The sequence below is a fragment of the Erinaceus europaeus genome, chromosome 7 (assembly GCF_950295315.1).
Source record: "Erinaceus europaeus chromosome 7, mEriEur2.1, whole genome shotgun sequence".
NCBI lineage: Eukaryota > Metazoa > Chordata > Mammalia > Eulipotyphla > Erinaceidae > Erinaceus > Erinaceus europaeus.
In genome coordinates this window covers 51,034,401-51,056,938 of record NC_080168.1, presented here as the reverse complement: position 1 = coordinate 51,056,938, position 22,538 = coordinate 51,034,401, and the positions used below count along the sequence as shown (strand labels likewise).

The 22,538-nt window shown below is 46.1% G+C and overlaps 1 protein-coding gene across 3 annotated transcripts in view; it reads left to right on the top strand.

Annotated features, from left to right (window-relative positions):
• GRIN2B (glutamate ionotropic receptor NMDA type subunit 2B) overlaps nucleotides 1–22,538 on the top strand; it is a 494,586-nt gene that overhangs the window by 438,382 nt on the left and 33,666 nt on the right. For all 3 annotated transcript variants that reach the window (XM_060194403.1, XM_060194405.1, XM_060194404.1), the window contains 5 exons: nucleotides 9,158–9,360; nucleotides 10,077–10,248; nucleotides 10,457–10,610; nucleotides 14,132–14,257; nucleotides 16,137–16,366. In XM_060194403.1, the coding sequence (XP_060050386.1) occupies nucleotides 9,158–9,360; nucleotides 10,077–10,248; nucleotides 10,457–10,610; nucleotides 14,132–14,257; nucleotides 16,137–16,366 (885 nt within the window). The remainder of the gene's footprint in view (nucleotides 1–9,157; nucleotides 9,361–10,076; nucleotides 10,249–10,456; nucleotides 10,611–14,131; nucleotides 14,258–16,136; nucleotides 16,367–22,538) is intronic.

Genomic DNA, 22,538 nt, shown 5'->3' with positions numbered 1-22,538 from the left:
TCAGCCACTCATCTGTTGTTGGACACCTGGGTTGTTTCCAGGTTTTGGCTATTACAAATTGTGCTGCCAAGAACATATGTGTACACAGATCTTTTGGGATGGATGTGTTGGGTTCCTTAGGATATATCCCCAGGAGGGGAATTGCAGGGTCATAGGGTAGGTCCATTTCTAGCCTTCTGAGAGTTCTCCAGACTGTTCTCCACAGAGGTTGGACCAATTGACATTCCCACCAGCAGTGCAGGAGGGTTCCTTTGACCCCACACCCTCTCTAGCATTTGCTGCTGTTACCTTTTCTGATGTGTGACATTCTCACAGGAGTGAAGTGATATCTCATTGTTGTCTTGATTTGCATTTCTCTGACAATCAGAGACTTGGAGCATTTTTTCATGTGTTTCTCGGCCTTTTGGATCTCTTCTGTGGTGAATATTCTGTCCAATTCCTCCCCCCATTTTTGGATGGGGTTATTTGTTGTCTTGTTGTTGAGTCTGGTAAGCTCTTTATATATGTTGGTTATTAAACTCTTATCTGATGTATGGCATGTAAAGATCTCCCATTCTGTGAGGGGTCTCTTGATTTGGGTAGTGGTTTCTTTTGCTGTGAAGAAGCTTTTTAATTTGATGTAGTCCCATAGGTTTATACTTGCCTTAGTCTTCCTTGTAATTGGATTCGTTTCATTGAAAATGTCTTTAAAATTTATGCGGAAAAAAGTTCTTCCAATATTTTCCTCTAAGTATCTGATAGTTTCTGGTCTAACATCCAAGTCCTTGATCCACTTGGAATTTACTTTTGTATTTGGTGAAATACAGTGATTCAGCTTCATTCTTCTGCGTGTTTCAACCCATTGTTTCCAACACCATTTGTTGAAGAGACTCTGCTTTCCCCATTGAATAGTCTGGGCCCCTTTGTCAAAGATTAGATGTCCATAGGTGTGGGGCCTCATTTCTGGGCTCTCAATTCTATTCCACTGGTCAGTGTGTCTGTTCATGTTCCAGTACCAAGCAGTTTTGATGACAATGGCCCTATAATATAGTTTGAGATCTGGCAGTGTGATGCCTCCGGTTCTGTTCTTTTTTCTCAAGATTGTTTTGGCAATTCTAGGTCTTTTCTGGTTCCAGATAAACATTTGTAGCATTTGTTCTATTCTCCTAAAAAATGTGCTTGGGATCTTGATGGGGATTGTGTGTTCATTTTCTATGACTGCAGAGAATGGATACCATGCACAGGATGCTCACTTGGTTATGGGGACAGGAGGGAGCAGTGACTGTGGGAAACTACAGACGAGGTCCTGTGAAATGCTGCCTTTAGCAACCATTGGAGCTGACTCTGAAGCTTCAGAAAGAGACAAGGGAGCTAGTGCTGTTCTCTTTGGGAGTCCAAAGACTATCCAGGGCCAGAACCTGGACCCACCAGGCCCGCAGAGCCACCACTTGGGAGCAGAGTGCCAGGCACGCTGGAGACCCTGCCTGTCCCTGCAGCTTACACAGGGAAATTGCTTGTGGCTTCAGGTTGTGCATCTAAAAACTCAGATAAAAGCTTAAAATAAGCAGTGAGAGTTTAGTGTCTGATCCAGATGTCATTTCTAGCAAGAATCAAAAATGCTTTGATTTCTGAAAAATAACCTCTGACACCTAAAGAGGTGGTAATAATTGCCTTTGTCCCAGGAGCCAAAAAGATGCCTCTTCCTGCGGATGAGAGAAGCAACCAGGGAAACTAGGGGCCTTTGCTCTCTGTGCAGGACCTTGTCTACTTTTCTGCAGTCCTGCCCTGCCCAGTCGCCATTCCTTCCTGAGATGACATGGTCACCCAGGGCACAGGCTTCAGGCTCTCAGAGCGAGTGTTGTCTCCATGCTGGTTTGCCTGCATGGCCTTGTCAGAGAGCTAATTAGGACCAATTTCACTGGTGGCATGGAGCAAGCCTGCCAGCAGAAGCATGGATTTGAATTCTCCAGTCACCACAGATGGGTTGGGTGGACTTTCCACAGGGAAGGTTCTGGAAGAACAGGCTGCAAGTTTGTGAGGAGAAACTCAGCTGAGCAGGTGTTGAGTTTGTACTATGAGAACCCAACCAGAAAGACTCAAAGTGATGCCACGTTCTTCTGAAGAAACTAATCAGAGACTTTTTCTCCCCTTCTTGAGAAAGATGATTTTGCTCCTCCAGAGATCATCTGGAATGTTAGCACAGCAGAGAACTGCATCTTTATAGACAGATGTTGTTGTTAAATGTGCTTGGGGTAACGATGTTTGTTCACTGCATCTCTCTGAGGAATATGAATGCCTAACGGCCTTCCCTTCATTATTTTTTAAGGTCTGGCTTTCTCTGGATTGTATTTTGATCCTGACCATAAGAGTTTCATTCAGCTCTCCTCACTGGACTCTTTTCTCAGCTAGCCCCTGCCAGCCTCATTTTCTGATAACTAGATGTGCAGGCCGACACTGCCATCCTTGGGAGCATCTCAACTCTTCCCTTCCCTGGCCAGGCTCCTCTTTCTCTCTGGCTAGTCTCCACATCCTTGAAAACTTCCCCTTTTTTGAAAAATTGCTTGAAATATACCATTTTTCTACAACCTAGTCCTGTTTTACTTTCTTTTGTCAATTTGCTTCCAACTACCTTGCTCCATAAAGAACTTGAGGTAAGACTACACATTTTATTTTTCTCTCTTTATTAGGGTATTAATTAATGGTTTACAGTCAATAGTAATAGTTTGTACTATTATATTTTATATATTATATACAAAATATATAATATATAAAGTATATATTATATATATTTATATGTGTAATATATAAAGTATATATTATATATTTTATAATGTTATATATAATATATAACATTTCTGTTTTACATATAACAATATAACCCCCACTAGGTCCTCCCCTGCCATCATGATCCAGGACCTGAATCCCTCCCTCCCCCAGTTCAGGGTCTTTTACTTTGGTGCAATACACCAAATCCAGTCCAAGTTATGCTTAATGTTTTCCCATCTGATCTTGCTTTTCAACTGCTGCCTATGAGTGAGATCATCCTATATTCACCCTTCTCTGTCTGGCTTATCCCATTTAACACGATTCCTTCAAGCTCCATCTAAGATGAGGTGAAGAAAGTGAAATCACCATTTTTTTTTGCCCCCAGGGTTATGTTTGCCAGTTTCATGTTACCCCCAGCCAAGTTCAAGCCATCAGCCTGCCACCTTTGAATCATGAGTTAGGAAGAGAAAAGCAGTCATTCTTGAGATGGAAGTGAGCTGTCTAGAGCGAGTGTGTCTGCAGGGAGGAAGATGCCTGCCACTAGTGCCTCTCATCTGTGAAGGACCATCCTTGGCCTTTCCATGTAGACGTGAAGGACTGTGACCTCAGTGGGAAACATAGGCTGGACCCACTGAGCTGTCGCTTATATGTCAAGGCCCAGTTCTGAGAGGATGGTCTCCCTCAAACTTTCCTCTGACCACTTCTGAATCACTTCCACCCTGAAACCCTGAGCATCTTTATCTATTCCTTTTATGAAGGTCATTACCAAAACCCAATTGGATATTAATCAGTAGAGAAGATAGGCTCTCTGTCCTTGGAGGGCAGAGACTGTGCTTTGCTCTATTTTTCAGAGCAGTAGTTCAGTGCACTGATCTCATCTGTAAAGTGAGACATAGAATAACAGTTGCTATCTCAAAAGCTCACTATGGTGATGAATGGGTTTCATGATATGCTCAGTGTCTGGCAGGGACTGAGGCCTCAGTGAACAGCACCTGTGCCTAGCACATCATTGGCTGCATTGGTCCTTGTGGGCTGAATCACAGCAAAGTGAAGCAAGGTCTGATCAGAAGGTAGAAAAGGGAAGGCCTCAGAGGAGACATATGAATAAGTCATTGCTGGAGAAGCAAGAAGGATACAGTAAATAAAATCAGAACTTCTCAAGTCAGGGTGGGCCCTAGCTATCCAGCTGTGCTGATGAGCACAGAGCACAGTGGAATCATCCATGCTCCTGCCACCTCAATGCTGGGCACTTTAAGTCGATCAACATGCCATTCGTGGTTGCAATTGCTTTTACACACCACTGCTAATTGAAGTATCTCCTTGTCTATACTCTGCAGCTGCATCTTAAAAACAATTCTTAAATGCCAGACTTGAGAGCATAAATACTGTTCAACTGTATCCCATTTGGTTCAGTCTGTTATTCCAATTAATTCCTCTCACTTCCGACCTTGATTCTGCAGTGCAGCTTATCTTCTGTCTAGTTTTGTGCTAGCTGCTTCAAGAGCTGGACTCCTACCTTGATTCCTGAAACAAGACACAGGACAGGCCACTTCTAAGTGAAGAGTCCCCACATCATGAGACACCTCTTTTATTGTTGATGCATTCACCGAACAAGTTTCTTTTTTCCCATTTGGATGCCTATCCCTAGCTTTCTCACATCTGTCAGGGTACACAATGACCTGTCCTGTGTTCTGGCTCACTCACAGGTGTCATAAATGGCCCAGCCAAAATGCTATGTTTGCAGAATTTTTGTTTCACAGAAAAGAAACTATAGAGAGCTCCTATTATAGATATAGACAACTTCCTTTCCTACCTTAAAAAATGGGGTCCCTATCTCAAAATTGTGATGCTCCATCCAAGATGAGGTGAAGGTGAAGGTGAATTCATCATTCGTAGTAGCTGAGTAGTATTCATTCATATATATCACAACCTTCTTTTATTATTATTTTCCCTTTTTTTGCCCTTATTGTCTTATTGTTGTTATAGTTATTATTGTTGTTGTTGATGTTTTTGTTGTTGGATAGGACAGAGAGAAATGGAGAGGGGAGGGGAAGACAGAGAGTGGTAGAGAAAGATAGATACCTGCAGACCTGCTTCACCGCCTGTGAAGTGACTCCCCTGCAGATGGGGAGCCTGGGACTAGAACCAGGATCCTTATGCAGGTCCTTGCACTTTGTGCCATGTGCGCTTAACCTGTTGTGCTACCGCCCGACCCCATATCACAACTTTCATAGCCACTCATCTATCATTGGTCACCTAGGTTGCTTCCAAATTTGGGCTATTACATGCCAGGCTAGCTTCGCAGGCGGGAGAGAGAGACAACCAGGGACTCGCAGTTCAGTCTTTATTCATGTGGAATGCAGCGCAATCTAAGCTATCTCTAATCACAATCTTGTCCTTATATATCCTGAGGCTGCCAGTGCAGATCAGCTTATCATCTCTCTCCAGAGCCTGTTAGAGAGGGAAGTCCTGGTGAAGTACTTCTGATGATTCTGGTGACAGAGCAGCTGTATATATACTCGCCAAGTAGGGTGGAAACAGGGTATGACATAGAGAGGGTGGAGCAAAAAGAGATTGGTGGAAATCAGGGTGTGACAAGGAGAGGGGGAAGAGCAAAAAAGAGAGTATGAACCAGTGGGATTAAACCAATGCCCTGGAGGCAGGGCAGTGCTTAGTTAACAGTGGTTTATGTAAATAGAATACAGTGTTAAGCAAGGGGGATTAAACCAATGAAACAGAAGGGGTCTTAGAAGCAGAATTTAGATGCATACCAACAATTACAAATTGTGCTGCTATGAATATAAGTGTACATAGGTCATGTTAATTGAGATAAACTGAAAAAAAATATGAATATGGAACGATCTCACTCATAGGCAGAACTTAATAAACAGGAACAGAATGGAGAAACACAAAGTAACACTGGTTTGGTATATTTCACCAAAGCAAAGGATTCTGGGGAGTGAGCACAAGAAGCTGGGCTGGGGGAGGTGGGACTGTGGGACCCTGGTTCAAGATGGTAGAAAAGGACCTAATTGTGAGTGAGAGTGTTTTTCAGACACCTATCATGGTGAAATAAGATATTAAATTAAGGGGGTAAAACAGTAGCGCAGCAGGTTAAGCGCACATGGCACAAAGCGCAAGGACCAGCGTAAGGATCCCCGTTCGAGCTCCCAGCTCCCCACCTGCAGGCGAGTCCCTTCGCAAGTGGTGAAGCAGGTCAGCAGGTGCCTATCTTTCTCTCCCCCTGTCTTTCCCTCCTCTCTCCATTTCTCTCTGTCCTATCCAACAATGATAACATCAATAACAACAATAATAACCACAACAACGATAAAACAAGGGCAACAAAAGGGAAAAAAATAGCCTCCGAGAGCAGTGGATTGATGGTGCCGGCACCGAGAGCCCCAGCAGTAACCCTGGAGGCAAGAAAAAAAAAAGATATTTAATTCATATGCCATCAACTATACTGTAAACAATCCCCAAATGAAAGGATTTTTAAAAATGTATGAAGTTAACAGTATCAAGGTAGAATAGGCTCAGCACAAAAACCTGACCATCCCAGTGAAGAAGTTTCAACACAGCTCAAAGGTCAGTGGGTGTGTGTTGAAATGTGGAAATAGGATTATGTGGCAAAGTGACATTGGAAGAAGAGTCATATATCTGGCAACAGTGTCCCCACTGGACTCCAGAAGGAATCTTATATGACTTGATTTTATTTTCTCCAGTGACCCTAGAATGGACTGCTAGACTACTAGACTAGAATAGTAACAATAAAGACAATTTCCCAACCTTTTCCTTTTTTATGGGGGGTGGGTGGGTGGAGGTTTAATAGTTTATAGTATAGTCTTTAACATACTCCCCAGGGGAGTATAATGAGTTTGACACTGGGTGGGTAGGGCTACTTATCCTGGGTCCTTGTTACAAAGCCCCCCTAACCCAAAGGCCCCTTCCTTGGGCAGAAGAAATTCATATCTCACATGACTGCAAAGCTGTGAATAGTTCTGATTTTGGAATAAGTAGTCTAAGCAAAATGAAGTTCAGACTTGCTCTAGAATCAGGACCAACAGTGCAGGCAAGACTGTAACAGAAAGGAAGGCAAATATTGATTCCCTGCATGATTCGTAACCCAGAAGTGAAATAAGGTTCATACACTTAGAAAAGCTAAGTAGCCTTTGGATCAGTGCCAATTAATGATAGTCCAGGGCACTTTCAGGATTAAGAGGAAACCATCATGTCCCTGTGGCTCTTCAGGGGCTCGGAGTTAAATAAGCACAAGGCAGACTGGCAAGAGAAATAGTAAAGAGAAATTTACTAATAATGTGTACACACCCCTGAGCACATGGGTAAGACCCCAAAATTCTGAGTTTTAGGCACCATCTTGAAATAACTTTGCTCAGTAAGAGGACTTTGGGGAAAAAGATGAAGAGAGTCACTTAGGAAGGTCACCAAACATGGGCACAGGAAAGCAAAGGCATATCCTTCTCCACTGATCAGCTCTTCCACTCAAGGGAGATGTTCACACCACACATTTATTTCAAAGCCTTTTCTAGTCTGCCCTCAGGGACACTCCCCTATCATCTTTTGTCCGAGACAGACTGGGGGGGTTCTGCCTCCCCACCTCCCCAGCACCAAGCCTCTGACCAAGTTATAATGATTCAATTAAAGGAGAGCAGTACCTATGCAGACTTAATTTGGGCCAGGAAATGGGCAGCACATGGGGACAAGCTGGAGAGAGTTCCAGACCACAGCTAGCTGGGGGAATAAGTCATAATCCAAGTGTGGACAAATGGAGAAACCTAGAAAGGAGGGGGAGGCTATATTAACAAGGTCTACATTGATTTTCCTAAAATTTGAGCAAGTGTTACTAACCTGCTGCTGCCTGTTGCTTGATGTATTTAGTAAGCTAAGCAGTTTCCTAGCTCTGGAGCCTCATCTGGGCTACTTGTGGGGGTTGCTGGCTGGAGGAAATAGTAGATCAGGAAGATGCAGAGCTTGTCATCCATGAGTCCTCATGGTGACTAAGGACATTGAGATACAGAAAACTGAAAGTATTTTTGTTCAGTAAATGCAGTAATGGAGTGAGAGCAAGACTCCACTAACATAACCATGCAGATTCTGGTATAAAAACCAGATTTATAGGATTTATACACCTGTGTTCATAGCAATACTGTTTGTGATCATCCCAACTTAGCAACAACCCAGATGACCAATGGCAGATGAGTGGCTAAGAAAGTGGTGGTGTATATACACGATGGAATACTACTCAGCTGTAAGACGTGGCATGTTAAGTGAGGTTAGCCAGAAAGAGAAGGACAAATACCAGATGATCTCACTTATAGATGGAACTTAAGAAACAATAAAAGGGGAAGCACAGGGAGGGTGAAACTTGGACTGAGTATGGGCTAAGGCAGTAAAGCAAATGACTCCTGGAGAAAAGGCTGAGGGACCTATTGGTGACCCAGTAAATGGTGATGGAGGAGAACTTAAGTTGGAGGTGGGCGTGATGTACAGACACCCATCACAGGGAGGTAGGAAATTGTATTCATGTAACAATTGTCTTCCACTATTTCCCTGATACTATTTTTAAAAGCCAGAAAAGCCCAGCTCTTTATCCTAATGAGAGGCAGCGGCACCCATGTGTAGGCTGCCAAGGGGGCATCTTTTTCAGACCCCAAAGTTAGGATGCACAGTCTTCACAACATAAGTGGCTGCTCCCAGAGATCCATCTGGGTTCTCTGGGGCCCCTATCCAGCCCCACAGGTCCCCAGTTACACTGACCATGGCCTTCACCCCCCAGTGCAGTCACCCTCTCTGTCCTTTAATCCTGACCTAGCATTTCCTTCCAATTCAGATCCACCAGCCCCTCCAATGGCTTCCCACTGGATCCCTGTTACAAGCCAAAACACATCCTTTTGGTTCATTTGCTTCAGTCATTCTGCTGACCTTTCCAAAGCTATTTGCTGCTCGTACTCCCATGCTCCTTGTTACAGCAAAGTTAGACACAAACAAACAAATAAACCCACAGTCATACCAGGCAGGAAGCACTGGCTGGCTCCCAGAGCCTGGGCTAGGCTAAGGTGCTATGCAAACACTTGTTCATGCTTCTCAGTGCTTCACTCAGTGGGTACCTGGTATTGGGTAGAGTGGTTCTACCTTGAACCACCAGGCTTAGCAGGGGCCCCAGCACATAGCAGACTCTCTCCTAATAGTTGGTGAGGAAGTGAAAAAATAGTATCTTGGCCTAACTTATTAAATGTAGACAGTGCTACAGTATTCTTGTTCTGGGAAGATGCCCTCTGAGTATTTCCTCTGGTCTGTACCCACTTGCTTTGGGTTAGCAGATTCCTGGGTGATGCTAAGAGAAGCTGTGGTGTCTTTCCAGTGGGTTTCTGAGTGTTGCTTCTGTACCTTGCAGGTGGGGAAATGGAAGGACAAGTCCCTGCAGATGAAGTACTACGTGTGGCCCCGGATGTGCCCTGAGACAGAAGAACAGGAGGATGACCACCTGAGCATCGTGACCCTGGAGGAGGCCCCGTTTGTCATTGTGGAAAGTGTGGACCCTCTAAGCGGAACCTGTATGAGGAACACAGTCCCCTGCCAGAAGCGCATCATTACTGAGTACGGCTCCTCCCCCAGGGCTCTGGGTGATAGAGTACAGCTGTTAACTAACACCTGGCAGGCCTGGCACCTGAGGCATAGAATGAACAGGGTCCTGTGTCTGACTTTGGGGTGCTGTTGAGGTGTGGAAGTACAGACAGCCCTGTGGTCTGATCTCTGGTTCTGTCCAGATCATGACCTGAGTTTGTGGTCTTGGCTGGCTGGTCTCAAATAGTGGGACCCAAGTTTAGAGATTTAAGTTGATCCTGGTGCTGGAATAAGTTGTGCTGGACCACCATGTCCCAGAGCTTGGGGATTTAGGCCATTTCTGGAAACCAAGACCCTGATGAGAAGTCAGGACAGTGGTGGGAGAAGTCTGGCAAGACAATAGCATGTCCCTGAGCTACTGGTAACATGTCTCTATGGGTCTCCAGGACTGGCATGATGGGTAGAGTCAGTATGTGACAATTTATCTAGATGTATCTTTGACAGATCTACATTTTCCTGTTAAGACATTTTGATTCAAAGGAACAGTAAAAGTTGTCAGAAAAACTGGGCTAGGTGGGGTAAAAGAATGAAGCCACTGCAGTCCACAGTCCTGACTTACTCCCTCACTCAGGTCTGAAATCAATGTTACTGAAGCTGTGAAGTTAAGTTTGGGGCTTTAATGACAAAGGCTAGTACTTTGCTTCCTGTCTACTCAGTCTTTTTTTTTGTTTGTTTCTTTAACCGGTTAGAAATAAAACAGATGAGGAGCCAGGTTATATCAAAAAATGCTGCAAGGGGTTCTGTATTGACATCCTTAAGAAGATCTCTAAATCTGTGAAGTTCACCTATGACCTTTACCTGGTAACCAATGGCAAGCATGGGAAGAAAATCAATGGGACCTGGAACGGGATGATTGGTGAGGTGAGTGCCCTGCCCAGAGACCAGGCCCAGGCCCACCCTCTTGTGCCCATTCAATGTGGGAAGTGCTCACTTTGTGTGTTTAGACAAGTATGGGACAGTAGATGCTCACTGCTCTTTCCACCCTGCCTGTGGTGTTTCTCATTCCTGTGATGGCCCTGGGCTTCTAGAATGTTTCTCACTGGAGCCCTGTGCCTTCCTTCTCCCCCAGGTGGTCATGAAGAGGGCCTACATGGCAGTGGGGTCACTGACCATCAATGAAGAGCGGTCCGAGGTGGTGGATTTCTCTGTGCCCTTCATTGAGACTGGCATCAGTGTCATGGTGTCACGAAGCAATGGGACCGTGTCGCCTTCTGCCTTCCTGGGTAAGCACCGTGTCCCTCACTGTACAGGAGATGGGTGGCAGGATGGGTGTGAAAGTGGCAGGGGAAAGAATGCTTGGCCAGGCCTTTGGATAACCTGCCAGCTTAACTCCATCAAGGACTTAACTTGGGGACTTCAGATCTATGTATCCTCCAACAGAAAAACTGAAAAGCCCACACTAATATAGGAAGGCATGAAAGCCTATAAGGACAAAGCATGGCACTGGTCACCAGGAGCCCAGCTCTTACCTCACCCCCGATACCCACCAAGCATTTTACCTTGAGCAGCCTTAACCTTGTCCTTGCCCCATTCTGGAACTCAGTTTTCTCCTCTGCACAAGAAGGTGTTGGTGACTAGCTGAGCTCTGTGACTGCTTTCTGCTTTAGTAATTTCTAACTCTGAATATCATGGCAATACCTATTTATTTTTAATTATCATTAAGAACTGAGTTCAGTGCAATCAAGACAGGTTTTGCTGTTTTCATAAGAATGTTTCTGACACTTGCTGATAGAGCTGATCTTATGCTTCCCTCCACCCCACTCTTCCTCATACTGCCATGTACTTCCCCAACTCCAGCATCATGTAAATGTCAAAAGCTTTCCATATGATATAGGACTGAGTGAGATATGGCCAAGATTTCAACTTGATGAGGGCTTTCATGAACTCCCCCCTCCCCACATACACACAGCATATTTTATGCAGGGGCTGTGAGAGTGAGGAATGGGAAATGAATGTCACCTTGAACTTAGGGAACTCAACTTGGAGACAGGAAGCTGGGTTGGAATGTAAACCAACTGGAACCCTTGGTCCAGTCACCACCTCTCTAAGAAACATGGATATTTTTTTTTCTTGAAATGAGGAACAGTGACTAATAGTTCTTTAAGCTCCATCCAGAGGGGGGATTATTCAATTAATGCACTACAGAGTAGAGTTCTAGGTTCCATGGGAAGTTTTCCATTAATCACTCAAGTTTCTCAGCTAACCTTCTCACTACAGTGAAGCCCTGTCAATTTGATATGGACTGTTATTAGATAACATACTATGTATCAATCCTCATGACAGCCCAAGTACTTTATTTTCTTTTTTCCCCCTTTATAAGGATAATTGGAACATTAAGCAGTAGAAACCAAATTACATTTTCATTTCTGTCAGTGTGGCATAAAGTTTAAGTTCTGAGCTGGAAGTGGTAGTGATATGGCCATGCATGAAAACAGAGAAGTGGTAGAGTGAGTGAGTGTGTGTGTGTTTTTGTGTGTGTGTGTGTGTGCGTGTGTGCGTGCGTGTGCGTGCGTGCGTGTGTGTGTGTGTGTGTGCATGAGCGAGAGTAGCAGTTTCTTAATTACAGGGGTAAACGAAGCCCAAATGTACTGAATATCTACCTATAACATGACATCTACATCCTTACCTTTTTTGTTTGTTTGTTTTGCCTCCAGAGTTGTCACTGGGGCTTGTTGCCAGCTCTATGAATCCACTGCTCCCAGTGGCCGTTTTTTTGTTTTTTTCTTCTTTTTCTTCCATTTTATTGGATAGGACAAAGAGAAACTCAGGGAAGGGGGGACATAAAGGAGAGAGAAAGACAGACATCCGCAGAACTGCTTTACTGCTTGTGAAACATCCCCACTGCGGGTGAGGGTGCTTGTGCCAGTCCTTGTACATAGTACTATGTGTGCTCAACTGGGTTTGCCCCACCTGGCCCTATTCTTACAAATCCTTTAGTGATATTATCTCCTTGAAATATTATCATACCCTTTTATGGCATGGGAAACTGAGTCCTAGGTTAAGCAACGTTCCCACAGTTTCCAGCTAGTGCCTTGCAGAGCCGAGGTTAGAAGTCTGTATATGGCCACCTTCAGACCTGAGATAGACACAGACCGGGACTATTGCAGAAACAGCTCCTAAATCAAGAACCAGTGTGCTAGGCAAAGACTGGGAAGTGGTGGAGCATGAGAGAGAAATCAGGCTTCTGCCCCAGTATGAGGGCTTTTCTACACCTTAGAGACCTTGGACTTTGCTTATTCCCTCTCACCTCAGTCTCCTCTGAAGACTTTGCATCTCTCACAGCAGCTGTGTGCCAGATCAAGGTCCTTTATAGGGTCATTAAATGACTAGGTTTTTATAATTCCTTGGGGAACTCAAAAGTAGAATAGATTTCAAAGTAAGAAAGTATTTTCAAATTTCCAGCCAGTTTGTCCTTCTTTTTCAACTTCTTTATTAATGATCTGGGTGATGGAGGAAACAGTATGCTAATTCACTACGTTATGAGTCTGCAATGTGACGTGACAGCTATAAAGGCCAGAACTATTTTAAGATGCAATTGTGGGAGCAGTGTATTATGGGACAGAAAAATGATCATGCCCATTTAAAAGTCTTCTGAGATGGGTCTCCTTCGATGGACAAACTGTTCAATTTCTGGCCACCATTAAGCTACAGATATTTAGATAAACTATTTCCAGGATTTAGCAAAAATGATTAGTGAGATCTTCAAAATGTGTGTTGAAAATTCTTGCAACTTGGCCTTGTCCCATCAGCCCTGTCACCTACCTCCAGGGAAAGAGATAGATTGTTTTGTTAATTACTGCTGAAGTCCCTTGTCACTTGCTGAGTTCCCCACTGTTACAGATACTAATATTAACTTAGACTCTCATGTCTTAATAGTGTCTAATAAAATAAACCTTATCACAGTGGGTTGAAAAGTAAATATAGGTTGGGAAGTTTAAGAGAATTGAGGCAAATGAACAAGGAACTTACACCTTATACATAATTATTGCTGAACCAATTCAGGCCTGGAATTGTGCCTCATTCAATTGAGAATGAGTTTGAACATGAGGCTTAGAAGCACTGTACTAGCTTCTCTGTGTGGTAGAGCCACATAACTAAGCAGACAACACTTACCAGGAGCCAGTCCTGTAGGATTTACTTACTCCATGTCTAGTACTTCTTCCAATCTCTGTTTACCAGGGGAACCAGATATTGGCCCCTAACAGCAGAAACCACTTCTACAGTTCCTAAAAATTTGAAGGCAGAAGGCTGAGGATCTTTCTCATATGTCTGAAGGAAAAGAGCCCTTGGGGCTGGGAGATAGCTAGTGCCTTAGAGAACAGGCCTTGTATGCCTGCTGGCCCAGCTTCCATTCTTAACACTGATATCCCAGTGCTGAGTGATGCTGTGATCTCTTTCTGCCTCCCCAACGTTTCTCATAAAAGTACATGAATATGTCTTTTTTTTAAAGAAAAAAGAAATGTTGGCATGCTCCTCAAGGGGATGGACTCCTCAGGCAGAGCTCTGAGCCCTCCCCAGCCCAGGCCACCTGGTGCTCTGGGGGGTCACACACATCGTGGTCTGCTTCCCAAATGAACATGGGACTCCATGAGTTACTCACACACACAGATGTGTGCTGTCCCATCTACAGAATGCACCTTAGGCTCTGGCTGAGCTGAGAGAATGCATAGGCATGGTGCATTTATTTAGTGATCCTGCCTCTGGTAGGACTTGGGATAACCCTGCTGTGGCCCTCCTCCCACAGAGCCCTTCAGTGCAGACGTGTGGGTTATGATGTTTGTGATGCTGCTTATCGTCTCGGCCGTGGCTGTCTTCGTCTTCGAGTATTTCAGCCCCGTGGGGTATAACAGGTGCCTCGCTGACGGCAGAGGTAAGTAAGAGCCATGCTGCTGTTGTCCAGCGTTCCTCCTTTGTTTCTGAAAACATGCTTGAGTCCTCTATCTCCTGCTTGGTGACTGACAGGAAAGACCCCAGTTAAGTTGCTGGCTTGAATCTGTTGTCCCCTCCCTGGCTCCAGCCTCTCCCAGCTCCCTTTCCCCCTTGGGTAATGGAGAGGAAGGAGGCAGTCAATGCCAGCAGCCTGAGCCAGTCAGAGAAGCTATTCTGATAACCCTGGGCAGTGAGCAGTCTGGCTGCACAGATGGACTAGCTGGAGAGATTATACTCACAGAGTAAGAATAAAAAAAAAAACTAGGCCTCCCTAGTGCCTGTGTTCTCCAAAGCCAAGATCCCCTCTGGGGAGCCAGAACCCTTAGAGTGTGTGCCTGGCTCAGCCCCTCTGCCAGGCAGCATAGCAGATAACTGAATCTCATGGTGAGAGACCAGCTCCCACTGGCAGCTACTCCTGTGGACAGTCTACTTTCTTGGGTGGGGCCAGAAGTGTGAGGGCCACCTGGGGCTTTGAGGCATTAGGAGGCATCACAACATTTGCCAAGTTCCCAAACCTTTGCAGTTAGCTCTCTCAAAACTTCCCGGGGAGCATTAGGAAATACTTCTCCTCTGAGACCCACCCCACCAAGAGCTCATGCTGGTAGGCCTCTTGGCCCTTAGCCCCAGGCCACACGAAAGAATCCCCTATGAGAAGCTTGTGAGACAAAGGTACTTGGGCCTCTAGTGTCCTAGTGGGGCTTGCACCCCTGAAGGTTTGTAGAAGAGAGGCTTTGGAGTACAATAACCTCTCTACCCATGCCAGTTCCTTAGGGATCATGAGAATGAAGAGGTGATAGGCAGCAGGGCTCTAACCTCCCTCATGCTTCTGCGGGACTCCTGGGCCAGACCGTGAAGTCAGTGCACACAGTTGCTCTCTTGGCCAGAGACAGCACTGGGTACCAGGTGGGAGTGAGCACCAAGCAGAGCAAGCCATAAGAAGTCAGGGCCGTCTCTATGTTAGGTGGCACTTTAAGGATGGCCTACCATTCTACCCCAGGTGTATGAGGCAAAGCCAGGGACTCTGTGACATCCCCACAGGCTCCATGTTTTTCTTTACAGATGCTACTGCTGTGGACACCTGTCAGTGGGTGTTGGCAGCAGGGTGGGATCAGGGTGGTCTCTGAGCCCTTTAGTCTAAGTGATGGGAACCAAACAATGAGCCTTTCTTAATCTCAGGGGCATCCAAAGGCCCCTGGCATGGACGTGAATGGGACTAGAGACTTGTGGCAAGGACGTAAAGCCCCACACAGTCTCTAATGATCTTTGCTGAACTTGAAATGCCTCAGAATACAGATTTTAGGAATGACAGTAATCAGCACATAGATAGGGATTTTGTTTGTTTGTTTTGATCACCATCAAGGTTATTTATAATTAGGGCTCGGTACCTGTATGATAAATCCACCACTCCATCCTGGTGGTCGATTTTTTTTTTTCTTATGGGTGGGGAGACGCTTGCAGAACTTGCATTTGCTACTTGTGAAGCTTCACCACTGCAGCTGGGGGGTGGAGCAGGGGCTCAAACCCCAGCCCTTTCACATGGTAATGTATGTGCTTAATCAGGTGTAACACTGCCCAGGCCCCTGTCATCCAGTTCTGATGTGGCCTCAAGGGCTTCTAAGCTACCCTTGACCCCCTGGCCACGTCATCACCATCAGGTACAGTAAAATTCCCCCCATACCCAGACCCCTGGCAGAGAAGAGTCCCAAAGTCTGAGTCTCTGTTGGTGGGTTCCTGCTGTGAAAATTTGCAGCTCTAGGTCTTTGTTGATCTCAGAGTCTGTGATTCTGTCCTAACCAACTGTCCTGGTCTTTTCACACCAGAGCCTGGCGGCCCATCATTCACCATCGGCAAAGCCATTTGGTTGCTCTGGGGTCTGGTGTTCAACAACTCCGTCCCCGTGCAGAACCCGAAGGGGACCACCTCCAAGATCATGGTGTCGGTGTGGGCCTTCTTTGCTGTCATCTTCCTGGCCAGCTACACTGCCAATTTAGCGGCCTTCATGATCCAGGAGGAGTACGTGGATCAGGTTTCTGGCCTGAGCGACAAAAAGGTAAGAGAAGCACTTGCACAACTTCCTGTTTCCCTCAGTGCTATAGTCTCCTGTGCTGGTAATTCCCCAAATGTGTAAACTTCTCAAGTCCTTTCCTATGTTCCCTTCACCTGTGATACAGGGAAGGAATCAGTTTCCCTAAGGCAATGTTATTACTTCAAGTTCACCTTGTGGGAGGCTTGTACAGAAATGCCCTGGGCTACAAATGAGGAGTTTGTTGTGCATGTGTGACCTCTCATAGAGTGTGTTCAGAGGAGGTCTGTCAGTGCTGGGGTGCCCATAGGGTGTGACTAGGGAACTGCCCTGTGCACCCACAAAGAGGGCAACCTTTGCTGGCCTTCAGTATCCTCCTGGCTCTGCCTTTTCCTCTGCACACTTGTGTATCTGGCCAAGTTCATCTCATTGTGTGTGAAGATGTGCCTGAGGTGGGACTCCTTTGAGGCAGCCGCCGACCTGATCACTGAGCTCCTTGTAGTAGATGGAGGAGGCAGTGTGTCTGCTGCTATAGTCTTCTCTGGGTGAGATGTAACTCCTATGCTAAGTAAGTGGGGGTTGGGGGGATGAGGCATCTGTGTCCCCAGAAGCCACTTCCTCGGACACCAGGATGACCTAACTATAGTGAGAGCAGTGTCCTCTAGAGTTTCCAGTAGGCTCACAGATACGCCCAAATAACTATCCACTGCAAGATAAGGACATGGCAGGGCATATGAGGCCTTCCCAGAAATCCATGTGTGGCTTTGGTCTTGGTGCAGCTGATCCTGTCCTCAAGCCCACTACTGCTGAGGCATCATGGAGGAGTGTGCAGTAGCTGAGGAAATGTGACTTCAGAGTGGTGGTGAGGGCAACCCTCCCTGCAGTTCTGGGCTGCTGATTGGTCTCCTTCTTTATCAAGTTTCTGGTCATTACTCAGGGTACCCTATCTCTCTTCCTCATTGGCCACTAGCAATGACTGGATGCTTTCTCTCTGAAAGTAGCATAGCTGAGGAGACAGAGGTTGGGCTTCCCTCTGTGGATTTGACAAGATGAGTTGTTGTTTTGAGCTCTTAGACCAGAGCAGCTGTCACCTGCCTGTCTTCTGTGCCTTGAAAGTTCTGTTCTGGAAAACTGAGTCTCCTTGGTTCTTGGCCCTGTTGCTTATGGAGCCAAGATCATGCCCAAGGCTTGCATCTTCACTCAGCAACTCCCAGTGACCTTCAGCAGGGAGCTCCTTGGTTCCTGTGGCCAGCCAGTCACTGTCCCTCTGTCCTGACTGTGTTAGTACATTCATCCCACTTTGCTGTCTGTGCCCATGCTTGACAGTCTCCCTCTGACCACGAGAACCATGCGACCATCACACGACTATCAGTGAAAGCACGTCTCTGGGGAAGGGTGGTGAGAGGCTGTGTTCAACCAGACAGTGGACTTAAAAAACAGGGAGAGAGCAGGAGCCCTCTAGTAGCACCTTCATCTGAGGGTGGTGACTGCTCTCATTACAACATGTAGAAATGACAAAATAGTAAAGTGTAAGCATCCTACCAGGAAGTGTCAACATAATTTACATAATTATAGAAAACACATCAAAAACTAATGACAGCTAACTGCCTATCAGTATACAGTAACAAAAAATAGTGATTTCTCCCCCCCACCACCACCAGGGTTATCATGGAGGCCCAGTGACTGAAGGTTCCTTGTGACCATTTCCCCCCTTTTCTGTTCTTTCCTATAGAGGACAAGAGACAGACAGAGAGATACCAGCAACACTGCTCCTAAAGCTTGGGTGGGGACCAGGAGCTTGAACCCGCATCTTTATATAGTAACTAACAGGCACTGAGGTGTGACAATACCCAGCCCCCAGAGTATGCAGAAAGTATACTGAAAACATCAAAATTGTTACTGTGTTTACCTTAAACCATCTAATGAAAGCAGTCTTGGGACTGACATTTCATGACAGGAAGGTATGTTCCAGGAACTAAAGGAAGAGGAGTTAAGAATAAGGTTGTCTAAACAGTCACACTGAGAGCAGAAACGAGGTGATTTTGAAATGTAGTTGACTTTTCAGTGTAGTTAAATGTTTATCAAGTTGAGTAACTTTGTAAGTGGAGAAGGGTTTCCACACTTACTTAAACTGTCTTAGCCGATGGCCCCTCCAATGCAGGTTAAATCCTTGTCTTCAAGTACTGTTGAGGGAGCATATTTGTAGCCATGAAGTTTAAGATTTTTCCACAATTAATCTTCACTTTTATGGCAGAAACAGAAGCTCCCAGAGCAGCTTATTTATGGAAAGCTACAGAATCTGAATGCTGACTAATGTTTCCATGGAAACCCATTTCAAGGCACCCTTTGGCTGGGGGCTTCCATTCTGCAGGGGCTAGTTACTTGGGTGAAGTCAGAATGACCACAGTACAAGCCAACAGTACACTGGGTCAGCTGGTGCTAGGTGCTAACAACAGTGTCACTGAACTGAATTGTCCACTGACTCCCCAGGGGGAAGAGGGTGGGAGGAAGCCAGTAACATCTTTCTTCTCTGAACAAAGGGCCCACAGTACTGAACAGCCCCCCCCCCCCCATTCTGATGGTCTTTGCAGTTTGCAGTCTGAGGGCAAGGAGCTTGGGCAGAGTCTCGGTGTTTGATGAAGCACATCTGATCTTCACATCAGTGCTATCATCTCCATTTTGCAAATGAGGACATGGAGCCTGGGAAGCTTAGTGACTTCCCTAAATCCACAAGTGATCAAATGACAAAGCCCCTAGATCTGAGCCTCTTTATTTGTAAGGTGCCCCCTTGTAGTGCTTCTCAGGGAGTCAGGACACTGCAAAGTGTGCTGGACCCCATTCAATCCTCTGTCCTCACTGTTAGTGACCTCGTGGGACCAGGTCCACTCCTGACCTACTAGTACTGCTGCTCCTGGAAATAGTGGCTGTGGCTATTATTAGAAGATGACATCAGCAGTAGCACTGTAGCATTTCCAGCTCTTGGAGCCAGGCACATGCCTCCCACTGTCCCTGCTGCCTCATGTCCCAGTAATGAGCCATCTTCCTCTCTGCCTGGCACAGCCCTGCCCTCTCCTCCTCCCTGACACTCCATGATGTCTCACAGGCCACCTCCCACCCCAGCTCTGTTACACCACGGGGGCCTCTCCTGGGTTCCCCAAAGATACATCCACCTCCCAGCCCTTGGCTCTCAGAGATATGACTTCACTTGGAAAACAGATCTTTGTAGGTATGATCAAGTTAAAGATCTCAAAAGGAGAGTCCCAGATGGCCCAGGTCGGTGGCCTGCTCCAACACCCAGAGTCCTGCCCAGAGGCAAAGGGCGCTGTGGCACAGCCAGGCCGCGAGGGAGGGCCAGGACAGAATGCAGCTGCAGCCAGGTGACCGAAGCCGCCAGAGCTCCTGCCACTTCTTAACGGTGGACTACTGTGCTGTAGAACTGTGGGGGAATAATGGTGTTACTTTAAGCCTCCATAGTTGACCAAGTTCACAGTAAATTCTCATGGCAGCCCCAGAAAATCAGCGCTGGGTCTTGAGTGGCTGCCCATATAAACTGCACCCTGAGCAGGCTGCCTGCCAGACCTGGTGCTTCTGTTACTGGCCTCCATCTGCCACCCACGTTAGCCTCCTAGCCTCTCCTCCTCACCCGGTGCCCCTCCTGTTTCTCTCCTTTGCCCAGGTGGGCCCCTCTCCATCACCCTGAACAACAACAGAGATGTACTCACATGCCCAGGGAGTCTTCTCCATGTTACTTAATTTTATGGTGGCAACAAAAATCCCTGGTGTGGCCATGTGTCCCTTTCTCCTGCCCTGAACCCCATTAGTGGCAGTGTGGTGTGTGTAACTCTCATGTAGCTTCCCCTGGGCCTCAGGGTGGAAATGTCAACATTTAAAGGGCCTGAGGACATGCTTTTGTGAGCTATGCTATTTGTGTGAGTCTTTTGAGGGATGGAGTAGGATGGATAGTATGCCTGCACCCTGCTCATCTTCTAGATTGTGCTGTAATGTTCAAACATGGAACTGGAAGGGACTTGATTTGCCATCAAAGGTATACAGGTGGGCTCTCTCTCCTGGTGGCTGAGAGACCTACCTGTCATCTTAGCTATGGTTCTTGTCACAAAGGTGTGTGGATATGTTTGTCTTCATAGCTCCATCCTTCAAAATTGCATAAAGACCATGAGAAACTGGACTGGTAGAAACAAAACAACACAAAGAACATGCATTTCCAGGGGTGATGCACCTGGCTGAGCACATATGTTATTACAACATACAAGGACCTAGATTTAAGCCCCTAGGCCCACTTTTATAAATAAATATTAAATCACTAATAAAGAGATAGAAGAAAAGAAACAAACTAGTGTGACCAGGAATTCGTAATTACCCGCTTGAACTGAACTGGACCCCAAATGAAAGTCAGCAGTACTCTGGCACTGTTTCATTAACAAGATCAAAGAACATAGCATGTCTTGCTGTATTTAAACTTCAGCTCTCTCAGCAAGCAAAGCTATGGATCACTTCCTTGAACTGGTCAGAGCTCCAACTGCCACTGTGCTTCCATAGTGGGTGGCTCCCCTCTAGTTCAGAGAAGCAGGTGGCTGGGGGTCTCAAATAGAAGTTGAAGGATGCTGACAGCCAAGCTCTCATAGAAAAGCTGTTTTATACAGCTAACTGTCAAAGGCACTTCTTCATCCTGAAGGCGATTCACATCTAGAACAACAAGATTCCTCAACATCCTTTTCTCCCTGGTTAGAAGCAAAGATGACAAACATTCAAGGAATTGAGCCTTTCTGTGTTCACTAAATCTTGACTTGTGGGCTCAGAATTTATTAAGAGTTAGTGTTTCACTTCTGGACAACTGAGTTGGAGTCCTTTGAGACAAATTAGTGTAGTCAGGAGAATTTATGTGTGGCCAAAAGCACTAGGCCTGAAATGAATCAGGTATTAGAGGTTCAGAAATGGGTTCACAGTAGAAGTTGTGACAGAGCTGGCTCTGGACTTCTGTGGCCTTTAGGCTCAGCTCATGTCCCCTCACAGCCCCCTGCCATAATGATGGTGTGAGTGGACAAGAGCCTCGGCAGGCTGTGCAGCCTGGTTGGTATGTTTCTGGAACCTTTCCGAATAGCTGGATGTGTGCTAGCTAGGCCAGATAAGGATGGGGGGGGGCAACTCAGGCATTTAGTTTATAAGCCCATACCAACTGCTTCTTTCCAGCTGACTCAGAGAGCCAGAAAGACCCCTGAGCCCCCTCAGAACCAGTCCCACATCTCCTCTCCTATGATAACTCAGTCCCTTTCAGACACTTGGACTCAGAACATCAGGGCATGAGGCCATGCCAGTAGGCTCCTCAGTACTTCTTCCATGGAGGGAAGAAACAGCAGACAACCCAGTCCCCATTGTGCAGACAGTGGATTTTGAGAACCTTGTTCTAGAAGGTGCAGTCAGGGAGGGAAGGTGGGGTTTCAGGGTTCTCTCTGAAAGGTGTGTGTTGGAGTAACTATTTTTTAAAAGATTTTTTAAAAAAATATTTATTTGGGAGTTAGGCTGTAGCGCAGCGGGTTAGGCGCAGGTGGCATAAAGCACAAGGACCGGCATAAGGATCCCGGTTCGAACCCCGGCTCCCCACCTGCAGGGGAGTCGCTTCACAGGCGGTGAAGCAGGTCTGCAGGTGTCTATCTTTCTCTCCTCCTCTCTGTCTTCCCCTCCTCTCTCCATTTCTCTCTGTCCTATCCAACAATGACAACAACAATAATAACTACAACAATAAAACAACAAGGGCAACAAAAGGGAATAAATAAATAAAATAAAAAGAAAAAATAAAAAAAGAAAAAAATTTATTTATTATACCCTTTTGTTGCCCTTGTTTTATTGTAGTCCTCGTTGTTACTGATGTCATCGTTGTTGGGTAGGACAGAGAGAAATGGAGAGAGGAGGGGAAGACAGGGAAATGGAGAGAAGAGGGGAAAATGGGGAGAAAAAGATAGGCACCTGCAGACCTGCTTCACTGCCTGTGAAGTAATACCCCTGCAAGTGGGAAGCCGGGGGCTTGAACTGGGATCCTTACACCAGTCCTTGTGCTTTGCACCATCTCTGCTTAACCTGATGCACTACCACCTGACTCCTTGGAGTAACTATTTCTACTGTGAGGACACGGAGTGGCTGTCAGAGAAAGTGAGGACTGAGTGTGGATATGAAAGTCACTTGG